This window comes from Melospiza melodia, chromosome Z (assembly GCF_035770615.1).
Source record: "Melospiza melodia melodia isolate bMelMel2 chromosome Z, bMelMel2.pri, whole genome shotgun sequence".
NCBI classification, from domain to species: Eukaryota; Metazoa; Chordata; class Aves; order Passeriformes; family Passerellidae; genus Melospiza; species Melospiza melodia.
In genome coordinates this window covers 82,362,805-82,381,952 of record NC_086226.1, presented here as the reverse complement: position 1 = coordinate 82,381,952, position 19,148 = coordinate 82,362,805, and the positions used below count along the sequence as shown (strand labels likewise).

Here is a 19,148-nt window from a genome sequence, read left to right as displayed (position 1 = left end):
GGCAGTCCCCAGAAAAAGCCATGTAAGCTGGGGGATGTAGCCCAGCAACCCCATTGCTCACACTAGGAGAGAAGCATCATTTGCATCAGCTCCAGCCGTCACTGAGGCTTCCCTAACACCTAACAGGCACTTTGAGAGATCCAGCCTTTCAAATTCACCCTGAAATCCCTGAAACGTGCGTGCTGTTACTCTTCCCCAGCTGACTGCCACCACAGCAGGGTGTGTGCAATGAAACCCCAGCTCTCTCCCCTTCCAGAGCTTCTCTTCAGCATGGTCATGCTCCCAAGGCATTGCAGTCAGCAGGAAATGCTCCCTGTCACCTTCTGGAAAGATCCGCAGGAGAAATCCTGACCCCAGGATTCCCATTACTTCCAGACCAAGTGGGGAAGTTGGTCAGCCCCTGGTCCCACCAGGAGTGTGCTCTGGGGAGGGGGGAGAAGGGTGCCCCTGTCTCTGTGCCAGACAGGAGAGTGGGCAACCCCCGGATTGCCCACCTGCCTTCTTCCCACCTGTCCTGCTCACTCCCAGACCAGCCATTTCAATTGCAGACCCCCTCCACATCCTCAGCTGCCCCAAAAGCGGCAGGGCTGCTTTTCACAAGGATCATGTTGATGCAGGAAGACGTTTGCTGGGTACACGGCTCCTGTCATGCTCCTTCCCCAGGAAACTCTGCCTCCACAGCCCTACTGTCACGCAGAATACACACAGGTGTCATACCACAGAATCTGCTGTGACTGCCACCACCCAGCACAGCCTGACATAACGCGGTGGCACACGCACAGAAATCCTTGCGGTCCTCAGCAGCTCATGCACAAAAAATGCTCACAAGGAAGGGCGAAGGAGTAGGTGTGCAAAGAGGAGGGACTGGCCAAAGGAGCCGTGCTTTCTGCTGCTATTTTAGAAGAAAAGCCTTTTCACTCACTCAAAAAGAAAGAAAGAAAAAAAAAAAAAAAAAAGTTGATTTTAGCAGTAAGAAACACTATGGCAGGCTTCTTTCTCCTTTTTCAATGTAAACCAGAGCAGAGCCAAAGAAGGTGGTGCACCCCTCTGCATCCCCAGCAGTGCAATGAAGGGACATAGGGCTCCGAGAAGACACTGTCCTGAGGAGCCTTCAGCCTCCACAGCAGCACAGGGGTTGCATGGAAGCATCTGAGACAGACGGTGGAGCTCTATCAGACACTTTTGCAGAATAACTCGACGATGCTGAGCTGGAGACAGCAGCTGACAGCACAGTCCTCAGGCTCAAAGTGCTTTGTGCATGGAGCAGCTCTAGGAAAACACCTCCTGCAAGGAGATGGGGTAAGTGCCACTGTCATCTTCCTGAGGTTGCTGCAATGTCACAGTGAAGCACTCCGTTTTGCAGCTCAGTACCGGCCCTCTCATCTTTTACCTGTTTAGTTTTTACTGTTATTGAAAGGTTCTGCTGGACAAGAAAAGCTATTGCCAGCCTGAGGTTTCCTTCAAAGGGCCCAGCCGGCTGGCAGAGAGCGCACGGCAGGTGCGGGCACGCTCCCACAGCGCACCGTGCGTCACCCGGCGGCAGCGGCTCGCTCCCCGGCACGGCACCAGCAGCGGAGCCCAGCGCCCAGGCCGCAAGGGAAGGGCCCGTCCTGCGGCCAGCAGGAGCACGGCTCCGTCCCCGCATGTCCCCAGGGGTCACGGTGCCGGCGCTCCAGCTGCGCTCCCCGCGCCCTCCTGCCCGCCCGCGCCCCACGCCCTTTCCATTCGGGAGAGCTATTGATCTGCTGGCAGCAATGGCCTGGATAATTAGCCAGGAATTAGGGTTTCTATTACAGCCAGGAGGCTGCCCCAGCTGATTTATCACCTGAATAATTTACTGTGATTGAAAGGAAATTAAAATGAACTCCATTTGACAACTGCGCTTTTATGGCCTTTAGTGAAGACTCAAAAGCCAAATTAATAGCCTGGTGTTGTTTGATAGTCTACTGAGAGTAAATATGGGAAGGTTTTTTGCCTCCTGATGTGCTCTCCTAGGCTTGATTTTAGAGCTGGGATTTTCTTCCCCTCCCACCAGTAAGGCTGCAGCCTGGAACAAGGGAGATTTCAGCTGCAAAAGCCATAGAACTGCCCTTACTCCTCTCCACCCTCCCTCTCATTCTCTCTTCTGTGGGTACAGAGGATCACAGGGTCAGCAGACTGGGGATGAGCAGGCAGCCCCTGGCCCAGCACCAGCAGCCAGGGCTGCCAGCAGGATGGCCTGAGAGAAGGGAAGGCACAGGGGCAACGCAGCCCTCCACAAACCCATCCTGCATCCCTCAGCCCCCTATGACCACCCACAGACCCATCCTGCATCCCTCAGCCCCTGTCAGCACCCAGAACCACTCCTGGATGCTGGGCTGCATCCCACCACGGCCCAGGGTGCTGCCCCTGCAGCGCCGTGTCCTCCTCCCCACTGCAGCCTGCACTCCTGGAGAGTGGGCAGAGCATTGCCAGCTGCTGCTTCACCCTTCTTTGTCTTCATTGTTTCTCAATTTTATATTTGTGTACATTTATTGAGCCACATATTATTGTTTCCTTTTCCTTTTCAACTTGCTTTTCACGTGGCACACCATGTAATGCAGCCATGGTGAAGAGCTTGCCTCGGAATGCTCAAGTCATTCCGGCAAGTGGCAGGTTGAGAAAATATTTAGTTCCTCAAACTATCCATGAATAATTTTCATAATTTTCACTGTTTCTGGACAACACAAAGTTTTGGGAAGACACAAACAAATATTAGCTCTGCATTTCTCAATAAAAGTGTCAGAGTATTTTCAGATGCTCAACAGCCTCTATCTACCCAAAGGTTTCCCAAGAAAAAGCATATTTCTCATGCTCTGGGGACCAGGATCCAGCATGCAGTCCTGCAGCTCACAGAATCATTGCATGGATTGCATTGGGACCAAGATCATCTTATTTCAATAGCCCTGGAATAGGCAGGGACTCATTTTAGCGGATTAATTCCTTCCTTCTGCTTGTCCAATAGCTGCACTTTGGGAGTGAGTCCTCCTAAAACAGAAATGCCTTATATTTTCTGGCTTCACTAGAATTTTCCATTATTCCCAAAGATCAAACTCCAGTACTGTAAGGAGGATTGTATATCTCACTCCTCTCAGAAGTTGCATTCCAGCTGCTCCTAGCAAAAAAACCCAAGATTCCTCTTTCGAAGTTGGAGTTTACTTAGGCAGAAAGCAAAACGTGAAGATTTTCAAAAGAAGTTTATGTCCCTCTCTTGGTCAATTCAGAGAACTTCTTTGGTGCAGCTCTCTCTGCAGCAGGTTTCAACTTCATACAGTTCTTCCACTTTTTCCAAATCATAAGTAATTCTGGGGGGATTTCTTGGCTATCTAAATTTCATTAGTTACCCAAATTCCATCTGCCTGTCTCCAGAGTCCCATTTATCTGCACTCTGTGTCATGAATACCTGTGTTACTATGTGTTTGCCAGGTTACTGGTTTCTGTGTGAGCACAGAATATGTGAAAATACCAAAAATTTTATCCAGAAATCAATCTGAGAACAGATATTCTGTTTAGTTCAAGCTTAAAGAAGTGGGAAAGCACCAGCACAGGTCTGGGAATTATTTGCTATTAGCAGCAAGCAGTTATCTTCTTAGCTGGTGACCTACATAGTGTTGAATCTGGTCACATCATGTTATGCCTCATTATGGCCCTGATCTAAACTTTATTGGAGTCAATAGAAATATTCCTCTTGGCTTCAATGAGTATTCGATTGGACCCATGTGAGATACTGAAAGTACAAAAGAATCCATTTCTGTTGTGGGCAGAAATCCAGCATGGATAATTCCCTTCTTTATTTTGAGAAAATTAACGCATCGTCTCTCCCATTGAGCCAACGCAGCTGTATATCCTTCACCCTGCATTTTTCACCTGTAGATGCATTAATCCCACTCTCACAGCCTTCACAAGCACACTGGTCCCCTGGCCCTGGGCCTGCCCCTGCCTGCTCCAGGGGGGCTTTGCTGCACCTGTGCAGCCTCACAGACCTGAGGGCCGCAGGTGCCCTTGACTGCCCCGGGTCTCCAAGAACATCTCCTGTCTTTGTCAGTGCTTTGACTGGAGAAGTGCCTGAGTCAACAGTTCACAAAACAGATGGCACAGCCTTGGCAGTCTGGGACAACTTCCCAAAGGTGCTGCCGAGAGCTCCTCCATCCTTCTGGCTGGAACCACAGGAAGCCATTGGAGGATAATCCTCCCCACACAGTCACACAGAGGGGTTTGCTGAGGACAGCCAGCGCTTCCTGTTCCTCCAGGTCTTCATGGACAATAAGCACTGGAAAATTTGCCACTCAGTGTTGCAACTCTGCACAGGATGAGTGCCAGTTGCAGATAAAGTCTGACCATGAACAATGGGGGATGCCTGCAGTAGAGGCCAGGCTGAAGTGTGCTGGTCTGACACAGGTGTAGGTGCAGAGCACAATCCCGGGCCAGGCAGACGGGTAAAAGCCACTCCTGGTTTGGTTTGTTCCAAGGGAATCTGGGGTGTTGGCACCACCAACAGCCCTCCCTGCGGGCACTGCAGGGCCCATGCACACACACACAGCACAGAGCACAGAGCACAGAGCACAGAGAGAGTGGGAGCACAGACACCCCTCAGCCCCTGGCTCCCTCTGCCATGAAAACTGCTTGTTTTTCATGTCCCGCACAGGCAGGGAACACACCTGTGCTGCAGAGCACACGTGTACCTGTGCCCAGCTGCACCACCACGGGTGCAGGCTGTGACACCACGGGTGTCAGGCTGTGAAACAAGGCAAGGAACGGCTGATGCCTTACTGCTGCCCCTTGATGCACAGCCTCTGACAGTCTTTAATGGTAGGAGCACACGGTGGGATCCCTGCCTCACCCAGCACACACAACCACCACTGTCTCTCTCAAAGCACTGTCTGATGCTTTATTTCCCTGTCACTGTCCAGTGGTTGCCTTCTCTCCCGACACAGTATGAGCCCTTCCCCAAATACAACTATCCATTCATCATCAGTTTCTCTCTAGATACCACAGTCTACAGCAGATGTGAAAGTTAATATGACTGTTGTCAACAGTACAGCATAGATTTGCAGATTCACAGAATATTCTGAGTTGGAAGGGACCCACAAGGATAATTGACTCCAACTCTTAAGGAATTGAGCCCACAGTCTTGGTGTTATTAGCATCATAGTCTCACCGTGTCATAAGATGATAAATAACTCAAGAGCCCCCATTTTATGCAGATTAACTGAGGGAAACATCAAGATGGGGAATTGAAGGAAGTGGATTGGAAGAACTCAAAGCAGAGGGTTACACACTGCTGAGCAATTACTCCCACACAGCCCATCAGCCCCTCTACCTACATAAAGGGCAAAGGACCCAAAAAAGGCAAGGACAAATTTTGCGCAGAAAATGCACCGGGAGGGCTTTGGGCAGCACCTGGGAACCAAGCCTGATGAGGCTGCAAATACTGTGCTGTGCAGGAGGGACTTCTCTCTCCCTCACCACTGCCAAGGGCCTGCCACCAGCACGCAAGTGAGGCGCCACAAAACAGGAAGGAAAAGGGATCTACAGGGTGTATAGAGTAACAGCTATTCCAATAAAATGCCTGGGCTCCTCCCCAAGTTAATAGTACCGGTGCATCAGTAAGTTTTGTGCCAAAGCAAAATTAGTGGTGTTCAGCTGGCTGCTGCTGGATCACGTCTCTAATAAAATGGGTAAAGTGGGTCAGCAGCTCATACCAGTCTTCTTCCCACATCCCATCTCCATGGGAAGGAGTATCTTTTCTGTACTTTCCTCTACAGAAAGAGCCTAAAGCTCCATACGTCCACCACTGATTTAGCTCCTAAAACACCACTTTGGGGTCCAGCAGCATTTTGGACAGACAAATGTCACTGGCAGATCTTGCTTTACTACAGCATCTAATCCAGGGACAACTCTGGTTTTCCAAGGCATGTCATTAATATCCTCAGTATTTGATTTCTCATTGATTTCTTTGGCCTTACTAATTGATGCAGACAGCTTCTACACTTTGGCTGAGCATCATACCAGCTTTGCTTGACTCACCAAGGAGGTGAGACAAGGCTGTTTCTGCAAGAACTGGGGCTCACACAGCATGTCTGTGAACCACAGCAAGTCATACAGATCACATCTGGTCATGCTGAATGTTACCCTTCACATACCATCAAAAAGCAGAAACTGACCCCAAATAGCCACAAGACCTTAACCATGGTCCAGCCTTCTAAAAGCAAGGACCGTACTCCAAGAAATATGAAAACAAACAACTAAAGATTTCTTTTGTAATTACATGTAAAAATGCCTGGCAACATGGTTCTACAAAGCACATTTTGGATCTCATAATGTCAGATTTCTCAGCATCTTACTTGACTTCTCAGAGCATGCAAGGAGTATCCTGTTCATCATATTAATATCAGCATATCTCCTATTTTAATAATCTGGCTGCTTTGAGCCATTCTAGTCACAACTCCTTATGTGGCCCTGGGAGATCATTTCTCCATCAAGAGCAAATACAAATATCCCATATTTGATAATTGGGATAAGACTTCAGCAATATCCTTATTCACAGAATCACAGAAATAGGTGAGAAGAGACCTTTAAGATCGAGTCCAACCCATGTTCTAACACCTCAACTAGATCATGGCACCAAGTGCCACATCCAGTCTTTTTTTAAACTCTTCGAGGGATGGTGACTCTACCCCCTCCCTGGGTAGATGATTCCAGTATTTGACCACTCTTTCTGTAAAATACTTCCTCCTTAATTCTAGCCTGTATCTCCCTTGGCACAGCTTGAGACTGTGTCCTCTTGTTCTATCCGTTGTCGCCCGGAGAAAGAGGCCGACCCCCAGCTCACTACAGCCACCCTTCAGGAAGCTGTAGAGAGTGATGAGGTCACCCCTGAGTCTCCTTTTCTCCAGGCTGAACAACCCCAGCTCCCTCAGTCGCTCTTCATACAGCTTGAGTTCCAAGCCCCTCACCAGCCTCGTTGCCCTCCTTTGGACACGCTCAAGCATCTCAACGTCCCTCCTAAGGTGAGGGGCCCAGAACTGGATGCAATACTCCAGGTGAGGCCTCACCAGTGCCGAGTACAGGGGCAGAATGACCTCCCTGCTCCTGCTGGCCACACCATTCCTGATACTGGCCAGGATGCCATTGGCCCTCTTGGCCACCTGGGCACACTGCTGGCTCGTGTTCAGCCGACTGTCAACCAGCACCCCCAGGTCCCTTTCCACCTGGGCACTGTCCAACCACACCGTCCCCAGCTTGGAACATTGTAGGGGGTTATTGTGGCCAAAGTGCAGGACTCGGCACTTGGACTTATTGAAATTCATCCCATTACATTCTGCCCATCCATCCAACCGTTCCAAGTCCCTCTGCAAAGCCCTCTGTCCCTCTAACAGATCAACACACGTTCCCAGCTTAGTGTCATCTGCAAATTTGCTAATAAAAGACTCTAAACCCTCATCCATGTCGTCAATAAAAATATTGAACAGAACTGGCCCCAGCACAGACCCCTGAGGGACACCACTGGTGACTGGTCGTCAGCTGGATGCAGCACCATTCACCACCACTCTCTGGGCCCGGCCATGCAGCCAGTTCTGAACCCAGCAAAGAGTGCTCCTGTCCAAGCCACGGCCTGTGAGTTTGTCTAGGAGTATGCTATGGGAGACAGTGTCAAAGGCCTTGCTGAAATCCAAGTAAACAACATCTACAGCCTTCCCTGAATCCACTGGGTGGGTTACCTGGTCATAAAAGGTGACCAGGTTGGTCAAACATGATCTACCCCTCCTAAATCCATGCTGGCTGGGTCTGATACCCTGGCCATCTTGTCAATTTTGCATGCTGGCTCTTAATATAAACTGTTCCATTATTTTGCCAGGTACTGAGGTCAGGCTGACTGGTCTATAATTACCAGGATCCTCTTTTGCACCCTTTTTGTGAATGGGTATCACATTGGCCAGCTTCCAGTCATCCGGAACCTCACCAGTGAGCCAGGACTGTTGGTAAATGATGGAGAGTGGCTTTGCAAACTCATTTGCCAGCTCTCTCATTACCCTGGGGTGGATCCCGTCTGGTCCCATAGATTTATGAGTATCCAAGCATTTCAGTAGTTCTATGACTGCCTCCTCTTGGATAATGTGGGGACCATTCTGCTCCCTGACACCATCAACCAGCCCAGGCGGGCAGGTGTCTTGAGGGCAAGTCATCTTCCCACTAAAAACTGAGGCAAAAGAGGCATTAAGCACTTCTGCCTTTTCCTCATCTTCAGATACTAAGTTCCCTCCTTTGTCCAATAAAGAACAAAGGCTGGTCTTACCTTTCCTTCTACCATTAATGTATTTGTAAAAACATTTTTTATTATCCTTTGCAGAAGTTGCCATTCTAAGTTCAAACTGAGCTTTGGCCTCCCTATTTTTTTTTTCTGCATGCTCTAGCAGCCTTCTTGAATACTTCCTTAGAGACCTGACCCTTCTTCCAACGCTGATACATCCTCTTTTTATTCTTAAGTTTCTCCAAGACCTGCTTTCCCAGCCAGGCTGGACGTTTACCCCGTTGACTGATCTTTCGGCACACAGGGATGGTCTGTTCCTGCGCCCTCAAGATCTCTGTTTTGAGGCATGCCCACCCTTCCTGAACTCCTTTGTTTTTAAGGGCTGCTTCCCAAGGGACGCTCTGAATAAGTCTCCTAAACAGGCCAAAGTCTGCCCTCCACAAGTCCAGTGCAAGAGTTTTACTGGTGCTCTTCCTGACTTCACCGAATATTGAGAACTCTATTATTTCATGATCACTCTGCCCCAAACTACCTCCAACCACCACATCTCCCACCAGCCCATCTCTATTTGTAAATAGCAGATCTAACATAGTCCCTCCCCTGGTGGGTTCACCCACCAGCTGCAACAAAAAGTTGTTCTCCATACATTCTAAGAATTTCCTGGACTGCCTCTTTATTGCTGTATTAAGTTACCAGCCGATGTCTGCTAGGTTGAAGTCACCCACAAGAACAAGGGCTGATGATCTTGAGACATTACCTAGCTGCTTATAGAATAAGTGATCTACCTCTTCTTCCTGGTCGGGTCGACGATAACAGACTCCCAGTATGGTGTCAGCCTTGTTGGCCTTCCCCTTAATTCTTACCCATAGACATTCAACTCCATCTTCCTTTGTTTCAATTTCAATGGCATCAAAAGTTTGCTTAATATAAAGTGCCACCCGTCCACCTCTTCTTCCTTTCCTGTCTCCTCTGAAGAGCTTGTATCCATCCAGTGCAGTACCCCAGTTATGTGAGTCATCCCACCACGTTTCCGTGATGGCAGCTACATCACAGATCTGCAGTTGCACCATGGCCTCCAGCTCTTCTTGTTTATTGCCCAAACTGTGTGCATTGGTATACATGCACCTCATCTGGGCTACTGACTTCACCCCTAACTCAGCCTCGCAATTCTTGGGCCTGTTTCCAGATAGCTCAGCTGGTTCCCCTTCCCCCTTCAAACTTAGTTTAAAGCTCTCTCAATGAGGTCTGCCAGTTCATGAGATAAAAACCTTTTGCCCTTAACAGAGAGGTGTACCCCATCTGGTTCCAGCAGAGAAGATGCTGTAAAAGTTTCCCCATGATCAAAGAATCCAAAATTTTGCCGATGACACCAACCCTTAATCCACTTGTTGATGAAATTTATTCAAATCTCCCATTCTTCCTATAAAACCAGTAAAAGTTTATGTCTGAATAAATGTTCACTCACTGCTGGACGGTCTCCCATGAGCTGCAGCTGGCCATGACTACGAGGCTCCAGAGCAGAAAAACAAATCAAAAGCCCCCTCCCATCGCTGCTGCCTTTGCTGTTCTGGCCCCTGAAGTCTTGCAGGAACAGATCTAACAAGGCACAGCTGCCAGGTGCCCGGTGCTGGGAAGGCCTGCCGCGGCCCTGGGCACGGAGCCTGCCCTCGCCAGCATCCTGGGTTCGGATGGGATAGCCACCATCTAGTGGCACGGGAAGGCCACTTCACCTTCCGACACAGCCACGGCCCGAGCTCGAAGGCATCAGCAACTCCTACTCTACCACAGCACTTGCAGCATAAGTAAATCATTTTTAAAAAAGTATGCGCATTCCTTAACTGAAGCCACAATGGCAGTAGGCAGCCATGAGAGCGTCTCCAATGGCCCTCAAATGTATAGACTCTTCCAAGGGGAATCAGTGTTAGAAAAGTCCATCCACCTTGCTAAAAAGCATGTTTGATATTAAGAACACTGAAGATTAATGGCTGAATACATCATTAAGTAGCAAGCTAGACCAATATCGGTGTTGACAGCAATATATTAATTTCTACCTCCTTCTCAGCAGCTAAATTAAATACTGCCACCTAAGAAGAAGAACACAGAGAGACATAGCTAATCAGTTTTTTCATGTGCTTCTATACTATACCTGCAAAAATTGAATTTTTCCAAAATATTAGTGCCAAGTCCTCCTCAAACACACTCTAGATCCATAGGTGCAATTAATTTATCTTCACATACTAATCGGATGCTGCAGCAAATGGCCAGTTACATGTCTAATAAGCCCCTGCTGGATACAAAAATTTGATTTGTGTCCACAATCATGCTCACTGTGAACCAAAATTAGGCACTGAGTTTTGCAAGTCTTCTCCTTGTTACCTGCACTGCCTGCTCTTGATCTAATAAAAAACATCAGAAGCTGTGGTGCTCTTTAGAGATTCTTTTGATGCCACTGCTCCAGGTCCGGTGTCATTTCATAGCCAAACACTTGCTGATGATTGCACAGTGAGTGTTTACCCTAATTTTCTAATAGGTTTTAGTAGCTAACATGGGCTTGGCTGAAATGAACTTGCCAAGACATGTCTCCATATTTGTCAACTGAAACTGAAACACCTTTGGTCATGTACACCAAACAGATCTCTGGAAAGCAGATCAGGAAAACATGAAATATTTGCACTGGTACCTGCTCTGGTTTGATGGGCTCAGTTGTTGTGAAAATGTCAGAATAATGTTGCCTCTCAAAGACACGATCCAACACTTCTAGCTGCTGCTGGGTGAAAAGGTCTCCTCGCATCTGCTTCCGAAGAAAATCTCTGCTTGGTAGAGAATGGCCGTTTGGTACTGGAGATTCCTGAATACCTTTCAAAGAGGAGAGAGAAGAGGAAAAATGAGTAATCTCATGATGTGGCCTACAGCCTACAGTAGAGTGTCTTATTTTATCCCTTGAACAGATGTAGGTACCAGTACGGTGAAGTCATGAAGACTTTTTGAGAGGTTACAGTTTGCTGGAAAACACACTGTACAGTCTTGCATTACAGGCAACCTTTAACCCATCAACAGCCCAACACAATATTTAAAGGCAGCATGCGGGATAACAATCCCATTTTTCCTGCTTCACGTTTCCTGTACCACCTGGGAAGCTGTCTGGCTCATGGTCTGCGTGTAAGAGAACACAGAGGATGAGTGGATGGCCTGATGCTGACAGTCATGGTCAGCTTGCAGAATGCTCTGTGCAGTCAGCACCCACACTCTCTGTCCCCTCCTGTGCCACCTGCACGTCCTGCGCAGCTGCATCCACGCTGAGCCCTGAGCCCTGAGCCCTGAGCTCTGGCTCTGGCTCTGGCACGGACTCTCTGTGCAGCTCTGTCAGCAGCACCAGCCTGTGCTGTGCTGTGCTGTGCTGTGCTGTGCTGTGCTGTGCTGTGCTGTGCTGTGCTGTGCTGTGCTGTGCTAAGGTGGGGAATCCCTGGGCTGAGTCCCCACTGCAGCATCCTCAGCCAGCCCAAGATGCACTCCCGACCCTCCAATTCACTTTGTGTTTCTCCGGCTTACTGGCAGGACTCAAACCTGGGCTCCAAAGCACATTTTCCTCCTTCTCCCCTTTGGCAGAGGTTTTTAGCAGGAGTCACAAGTGACTGACCATGGCTGAAAAGCCATGAGACAAGTTTAGAAAATATTTGATTGGCAGTCTGAAAAGGATCTTGCATGGACTTGTTCCAATTTGCTTTTTGCAGATTCACAGTGGTTTCCTACTTTCTCTTCACCTGTCAGTGCTGGAAATATGTATTTTATGCACAGAAAACTGAGATCTGCAGTATTCCCAGGACTCCAGGAGGTGGAACTCCAAGAACAACAGTAAATATCAGATTTCTTCTCCAGATGGCAACATTGAACTAGACAGAGGGAGGAAATGTTTTAAAAATAGCATCTAGCTGCCAGAGTAGTTCTGAGGAGCAGAATTTAAATGCATCCTTAACAGCAAGATTTTCATGAGTGCTGCAGCTGCTTACAGCCCAAGAAGTCTGCAGAGGAATAACATCACCAAGACCTCCTCTGGCAGATTCTGCATCAAGTTTTTTGATTGCAAGTAGAGAGGAGATCTGAGAGAGGCGATCTGCACAAAACCAGCCCATTGCTGTTGTTGTGACATCAGTTGTGACCACAAGCACGTGCTGGCCGCCAGGAATACAAGGGATGCTTGGTGGACAAGATTTTTTACAAAGGACTATTGATTTAAGATCATCCTTCAGCAGAGATGGATTTTGCAGAAAATGCTGTCTATCCAGAAAACGAGGCTTCTTTAAGGCAGAGTGCTTGGACTGGGGAACCAACACAGGGAAATGGCTTTCAACCTCAGTTGCTAATGCTGAATTTAGGCCAAACTCTCCTTATACTGAACAGACATTTGATGTTAGCAGTTAATGCTGGAAACTCCCTTCTCAATTTGAGCTCAGCAATTTCAAAGACAACAACATTATATATACCCTTCCTAGAGAAAGTAATGCTATTTTATCAAGGGTAGATTATGGCTTTTGTGAAGTGGAAGGATCAGTTTACTCCACACAGGAAGGGAAACAAAAACCTGAAGCTGTGGTCTGAGTAGGATGTCCAAGTGTGAAAAGGTACAGAGGGATACAAGAAAGCAGTGTATTTTTCTTTTTTTTTTTTTTTTCTTTTTTTTTTTTAACTATTCTAAATCAAATAGTATCTAATAGACCCTGTGCTCTGAGTTTAGTCAACCATGGCTTATGGAATTAAAAATCTGTTTGGTAGGTGTATGGTATCACAGGGCCAGGGAGACCCTGTCTCTCGAGCATGGAAATGCTTGATGCTTGCTTTAAATTTCAGGTTAAACTGCTATTCACAATTTGGCATCAAATTAAAGCTTTATGCAGATTTGGGATAAAGGGGATGGCAAAAGGGAGTGAAATGATACAAGACAGCCATGACCTGAAAACTGTTCTTGGAGATGCCAGTACAGTCTGTGCACTGATTGTGCATCCAGAGAAGTACAATGAGATCCCCTCGTGTTTGGAAGTGGAGCAGTAGTCCCACCTTTCACCAGCAGCCCTTTTATTGTGCAGAGGTTTGGGAGTGAGCACCTTGGAGAAGAGGAGGCCGATGGAGGGAAATGCTGGGCAGCAGGCTCGGGCAGAGAGAGGCCCAGGGCCAGGGCTGGGAAGGGTCTCCCACGGCAGAGTGTGAGTCCAGGAGTAAAGGCAGCACCGTGTGCCCGTGCCATCACACCCAAGCATCCGTCCCAGCGTCTGTCCCCTCATCCAGGGGGCACTGGGGCAGGGATGGCCCTCAGGCACTGCCCCCAAAGCACGAGGAAGGAAGAGGAGGGTATTTCAAAGCAAAGAAAGGATGAAGGCAGAGGGGCTCTGCAGGGTCTCAAAGTCAGCGCTGGTGTGCTGCTGGAAGCACAACATCTGCGGCAGCCACAACGGGCTGCCAGCTCACACCAGCTGCACATCCCCGCTTGCCAACACCTCCACTCACTGTCCCGAGGACAAGAGACGGGATGGGAGCAGCCAGGCTGCCCTGGGACGAGGAACAGTGCATGCAGCACCGGTGCCAGGGAGAGGAGGGCAGGGGCTGGGCAGGGCTGAGGCTGCCCCAAGGGAGCACCCCAGCCTCCCTCGCTGCGGCAGCGCCTGCTCCTGCCCCCGTGAGCACAGGAAACGCTTCTGCTTTCGCACTGTGGAGTTTGCACCACATTCAGACTCATTTCCACACAGTTCTGGATTCCATTGTAGAACTACAGGACTTCCTGTACATGGCATATGACACACAGGAGTTCGTGAAGGTCTTCAGGATGTGTTTGGCTGTTTGACATTATATAAATAATACCATTAAAATTATACATTGTTTGACTAGAATATCTTTGATAATTAAAGTACTGTTGGAAGGCTTGAAACAATTTTAATTATAAGTAGGCTCCAGGGAGCGATAAAAACATTTTTCATATAATCAGTGCATCCACATAGGGTTGCATTCACATATTTTATTGACAGTAGCAGTACGTGTATACCTACCCATTCTGCAAAACAGTTACTGATCGGCATTTTCCAGGTCTGCACAGCCCTCCCCGGTTCCCAACTCACTGACAGGCATTTTCTTGCAGGGAAAATGCAATCCTTTCCCACTCTGAATTGCACGGACACCTTCTGTTCACACCTTGCCCAGAAAAACTGACCTGTGGTTTCACAACCAAAGGCAGACACGCTGCTATAGAAACTGGCCTGCCTTGGACATAATTTAGGTATTAAACACAAGCAAAGATTTTCGGTGGCTACCCAAAGTCTGAACAAGCCACCAGAAGTCTGGGAAGAGTTAGTCACAGAAGACATCTGCCTCTGAGGAGAGATACCATCCACAGTCCTGCTGACAAAAGTCTGCCCAGGCGATGTGAAAATCACCCTGAAAAGATGGAATCACTGCATGGTTTGGGTTGGAAAGGACCTTACACTCCATCAAGTTCCAGGCAGGGACACCTTCCACAACTCAGGTTGCCTAAAGTCCGTCTGACCTGTCCTTGGACACTTCACCTAAACCATCTTTGTTAATTAAGAGCAAGTTATTTTCTGAGGACCTAAGCAAATAGCAAGATCAGTCTAAAGGATTTCATAAATCGAGATCCCATTTTTCTAATTCATTTCTGTGGTTAGATACTCGTCCATGACATGCCTTCTGAAACAGCAGGAGAATATTTGAAATTGCTAAATACAAGGAAATCAGAATTTTAGCAACCCTCACCAGACAATTCACTTGATTTAAAATACTATTTCTAAGACTACAAAAGACACTATCTTCACAAAATACTAAAGCATATTTAAAAGCCTTAAAGCTTAGTATGAAAACAAGGCAAAATATAGAAAGACCAGCAAAAAGCTCTGAAATACAGAAATGGTTCAGCTTCACCTTTTTTTATACTGATAAGGATGTCATCACAATTTCAGATAGTGATAGAACAAGGGGGAATGGTTTTAAACTGAAAAAAGAGAGATTTATATTAGATGTTGGGAAGAAATCCTTCCCTGGCAGGGTGGGCAGGCCCTGGCACAGCTGGGGCTGCTCCTGCACCCCTGGCAGTGCCCAAGGCCAGGCTGGACACTGGGACAGGGGAACGTGTCCCTGCCATGGCAGGGTATGGAACAAGGTGGTCCTAAAGGCCCACTTCAACACAAAGTGCTTTATGATTCTATGAATCTGTTTAAATACTGTGTTATGGTTTGGGACAGACCTTGCCCTGGTGCAGTTCCACTTGAGAGTGTCAGCAAGGTGACAGGAGCTGAGAAACAGATGCCAACCACAAATCCAGCTGGACTAGTATTTCCAATGCTATTAATAATAAAGGTGTGCCATGAGGTGTGCACCTCCATGGTACATTCATCTGATGCAGTGCTCTTCTGAAGATAAAAGGAATCTACTGGCTTCAGATTTTCAGGTTGTTTGTTCTCTTTTTTTGAGCAATATGCTTATACAGGGTAAATCAAGGAAATACGTAGCTAGTGCCATGAACAACCTACATTCATAAAGGACATGATTTCTGCCTCTAATTTGTACTGTCCAACTTCATTACCTGTTATCATACCTAATTACTCCACCTTATAGGGAAATGCAGGCTAATTAGGGAGGATGTTATTCACCACATTTAAAACATTATGAAGCAAATGAAATATTACCAGGAGGCAAAAAGGTGATTTGTTTTCTTGTAGCATGCCTGTAAATTAGTCCAGAGAAGATAAAGACTCTGTTTAATTACCACATGGAAGGTTTTGTTTAAAACGTAAGCTGAATTTTCACACCACCTCCTCAGGATTGCATACATTAGGCAGACAGCTGCCCCAGAATGCTCTTCCCAGCAAAGCATTAGTTTCAGGACCACATATGTGAAGAGAGATCTTTGTATTTACACTATTCAAATTTTCTAAGTCCTGGGTTTTTTTCTTTTCTGAAGGACAATATCACTAAAAGGGGTCTATATATTTTGAAGTCTATAGCTGATCACTGTGCAAATATTTTTAAGAGAAAGCACTGTATTTCACAAAGGTAGGTATGAGTTCTATCGTAGATCAAAGTGAGAAAGAAGGGAAAAAAATGATAAATCATCAGAGATCCAAAAATACTTTTCATTTGGAGGAGATATCAGGCCATTTCAGTGGCACTGATAGAGTCTCTGCTCTGTCTCCATTACCACTGAAGGCAGCCGGAGTCAGGAGCTGACTACGCTAGATTATATTCCCTATAAGATGGTCACCAATATATATATATCTGATCTTCAACCTCTATTGATTGACCAATTTCACAAGCAAAGACTGGTGAAATGAAGCTGAAATGAACATCATGCTTTAACTCATTGAACCCATCAGGCCTGAGTTAATCTCACTGCCCACTGTCTCTGATAGAATTCAATTGATCAATCATGTTTCGGTGATAGTACCATTTCAGTGGCTTATTGCTTCTTCATTTCAAGCCTTGACCTGTTAGATATACTTGGACCAGCTCAGCTCCTTCTGGAGACACGGAGACCCACATCTGCCAGCAGCAGTGCATTGTCCTGCCTCCAAGCACAGGAGAACTCCGGGGAGCACTGCTGAACACTCTCATATTCTGTTTTTACAGGTATTCTACCATTTTTGCAGTCAGGATGTGTGAGGGCATGAGGAATGTGAACGGCCCAAACCCAGTGCCCTCTTGTCAGCGCTTGGACAAGCAAGGGCAGTGCCAGTTTGGTGGCCCTGAGCAGAGCCAAAGCAGTGCACACTAGCAGCACCCAGAGCAGCCCCAGCTGAGCACGGCCAGCACGCCGAGGCACGGGCTGCTCAGAGCTCCCCACGCCTGTGCTAGCACTGCACGCTGAGGGGTGCTCAGGGTGTTCCATCTGCCATGGAAACGCACAGCCGGCCTGAGTGCATCCCATGGCTCACCAAGCTGGGCTCCCCCCTGCCCTCTGCTCCTGCAGCGTCCCGGCACTGCGGCAGACAGGCACCGTGCGGATCCTGCTGCACCTTGCTCCCAGCGCCCGTGCCCCAGCCAGCAGGAGCTGCAGGGCCCTGGCCTCCCCAGCTGCCTCCCCCAAGCACAGCCTTGCAGCCCCCCGAGTGAGCCCCGGGCACACCACGCTCCTTCCACAGCTCCCCTCTGGCTGCACAGCAGGTCCAGCCAGCGCCTGCGCCCCCAGCACCGGGCTTGCGCTGGCTCTGGGCAATGGAAGACGCGACACAGAAGGAGCTCTGCCAGCCTTTGGCCTGCCAGTGCTGCTCTTCCTGAAACGCTCAGCGGCACAGCGACTAGCACTTGTGTCACCAGACACTTCTGGCCCTTCACTGGTGAGTGACACAGCCCTTCTCCACCAAGGGAACATCTGCGTCTTTTCTGAAGGTCCTCCCTGGTGCACAAGGTGCAGTCAGGCTGTGTGCCCACCAGACACACGAGTTGGAGCTGTGCCAGTGCACTCTCGAGCTGCCACCCACAGCATTGCTGCACATCTGCACAGCAAAGCTGGTTATGGGACTCACCAACAAAGTGGGCTTTATTTATTGAACAGATTTCCCATGAGATTACGGCTGTCCTCCTCCTACAGTTATTTTAATCCCACTGTAGCCATATATGGAAAAGCTTTTATGTATCTCCAAGGAAAACCTGCGATTTCCACCATCCCACGTTCCACAAAGATATGGTGGGGCCTCACACCTCAGCAGCCCTGATGCTTGTGAATCTGACAGCACATACATCTGAGCAAACATTTGTGCAAATAGTGCCACTGAGTGGAGCTGGATTGCTTGTGCACCTGCCCAGCTACCATCAGGATGGACTTGCACACTCAGGACACAGCCCTGCGCCGTGCACAGCTGGCACCAGATGCAGAGAGTGCCCCTGGGTTGGGGCCCTGCCCCGGACAGCAGGCTGGGTTTGCTGCAGCGAGGAGCTCTGCTGGCTGCTGCAGCAAGCCGGCTGCACTGCGCGCTGCCCTGCTGCACAGGCGCCCGCCCCGTGGGGATCCGGGCACCAGCAGCAACGTGTGGAGCAGCGCGGGCCGCTGTCCTGGCCATGCCCAGCCTGGCAGCTCCTCCGCCTCCGTGCAGCGTCCTCAGGGAGCCACGGGGATGCCCATGGGCACCAGCCCCGCCATACGGCAGCGTCTACCTGAGAGCAGTGCCTGGGGGGACTGATGGAACCACTGCAAGCTTTGTGTCTGCTCTTCCGCCACCGTTTCACATTTAAACAACAGCAAAAATCATGTCAGTGACAGCTCCCTGCGTGGTGGGGAATTTAGAAGTGCAGAGATGAGGGTCGCGAGGAAGAGGCTGAGCAGAGCAGAGCAGACACCCAGGCCTGGCACAGAGAGTGGGAATGTGCATCCCTCCGTGGCTCCTGGGCCACAGGAGACTGCGGCCACCTGGAAAAGCCTCCGGGTTCAGGCACCCCTTGGCCAGCTGCAGTGTGACGTGGAAACATGCTTGTATTTCTGTGATTTCTGTACTAACTGAGGTGAGCTGTAACTCCAATAGTTATACACAAAATGCCATGACAAGTTCCTTAAAAAATCATTATGTGAAACTGACTATTTTCCTAATCCATTTTTGTCAGCTGTGTTCAGCTTTAGAGACATGCACTTTACATCATGTACTCCCAGCTCAAAGGGCATTTTTAAAAGGTTGTTAAAGCTTATTGAAACAATTTTAACATAGTTTATGCCTACTTCCATACCATGTCATAGCATATATTTTTGTCACTTCTTTCAAAAAAATAATTTCTATATATGCCTGGGTGACAAGGGCTAATGCAGGTTGCAGATGAAACTGTGCTCTGTGTAGGCCTGGAAATGCTAAAATGGCCTCTCATTTCAAACGAGCAGGAGAGGATTTACAGCTCT

The 19,148-nt window shown here is 48.4% G+C and overlaps 1 protein-coding gene across 2 annotated transcripts in view; it reads right to left on the bottom strand.

Annotated features, from left to right (window-relative positions):
- The window catches only part of PAX5 (paired box 5), a 128,477-nt gene that overhangs the window by 67,647 nt on the left and 41,682 nt on the right, over positions 1-19,148 (bottom strand). For both annotated transcript variants that reach the window (XM_063179815.1, XM_063179816.1), the window contains exon 6: positions 10,950-11,125. In XM_063179815.1, the coding sequence (XP_063035885.1) occupies positions 10,950-11,125 (176 nt within the window). The remainder of the gene's footprint in view (positions 1-10,949; positions 11,126-19,148) is intronic.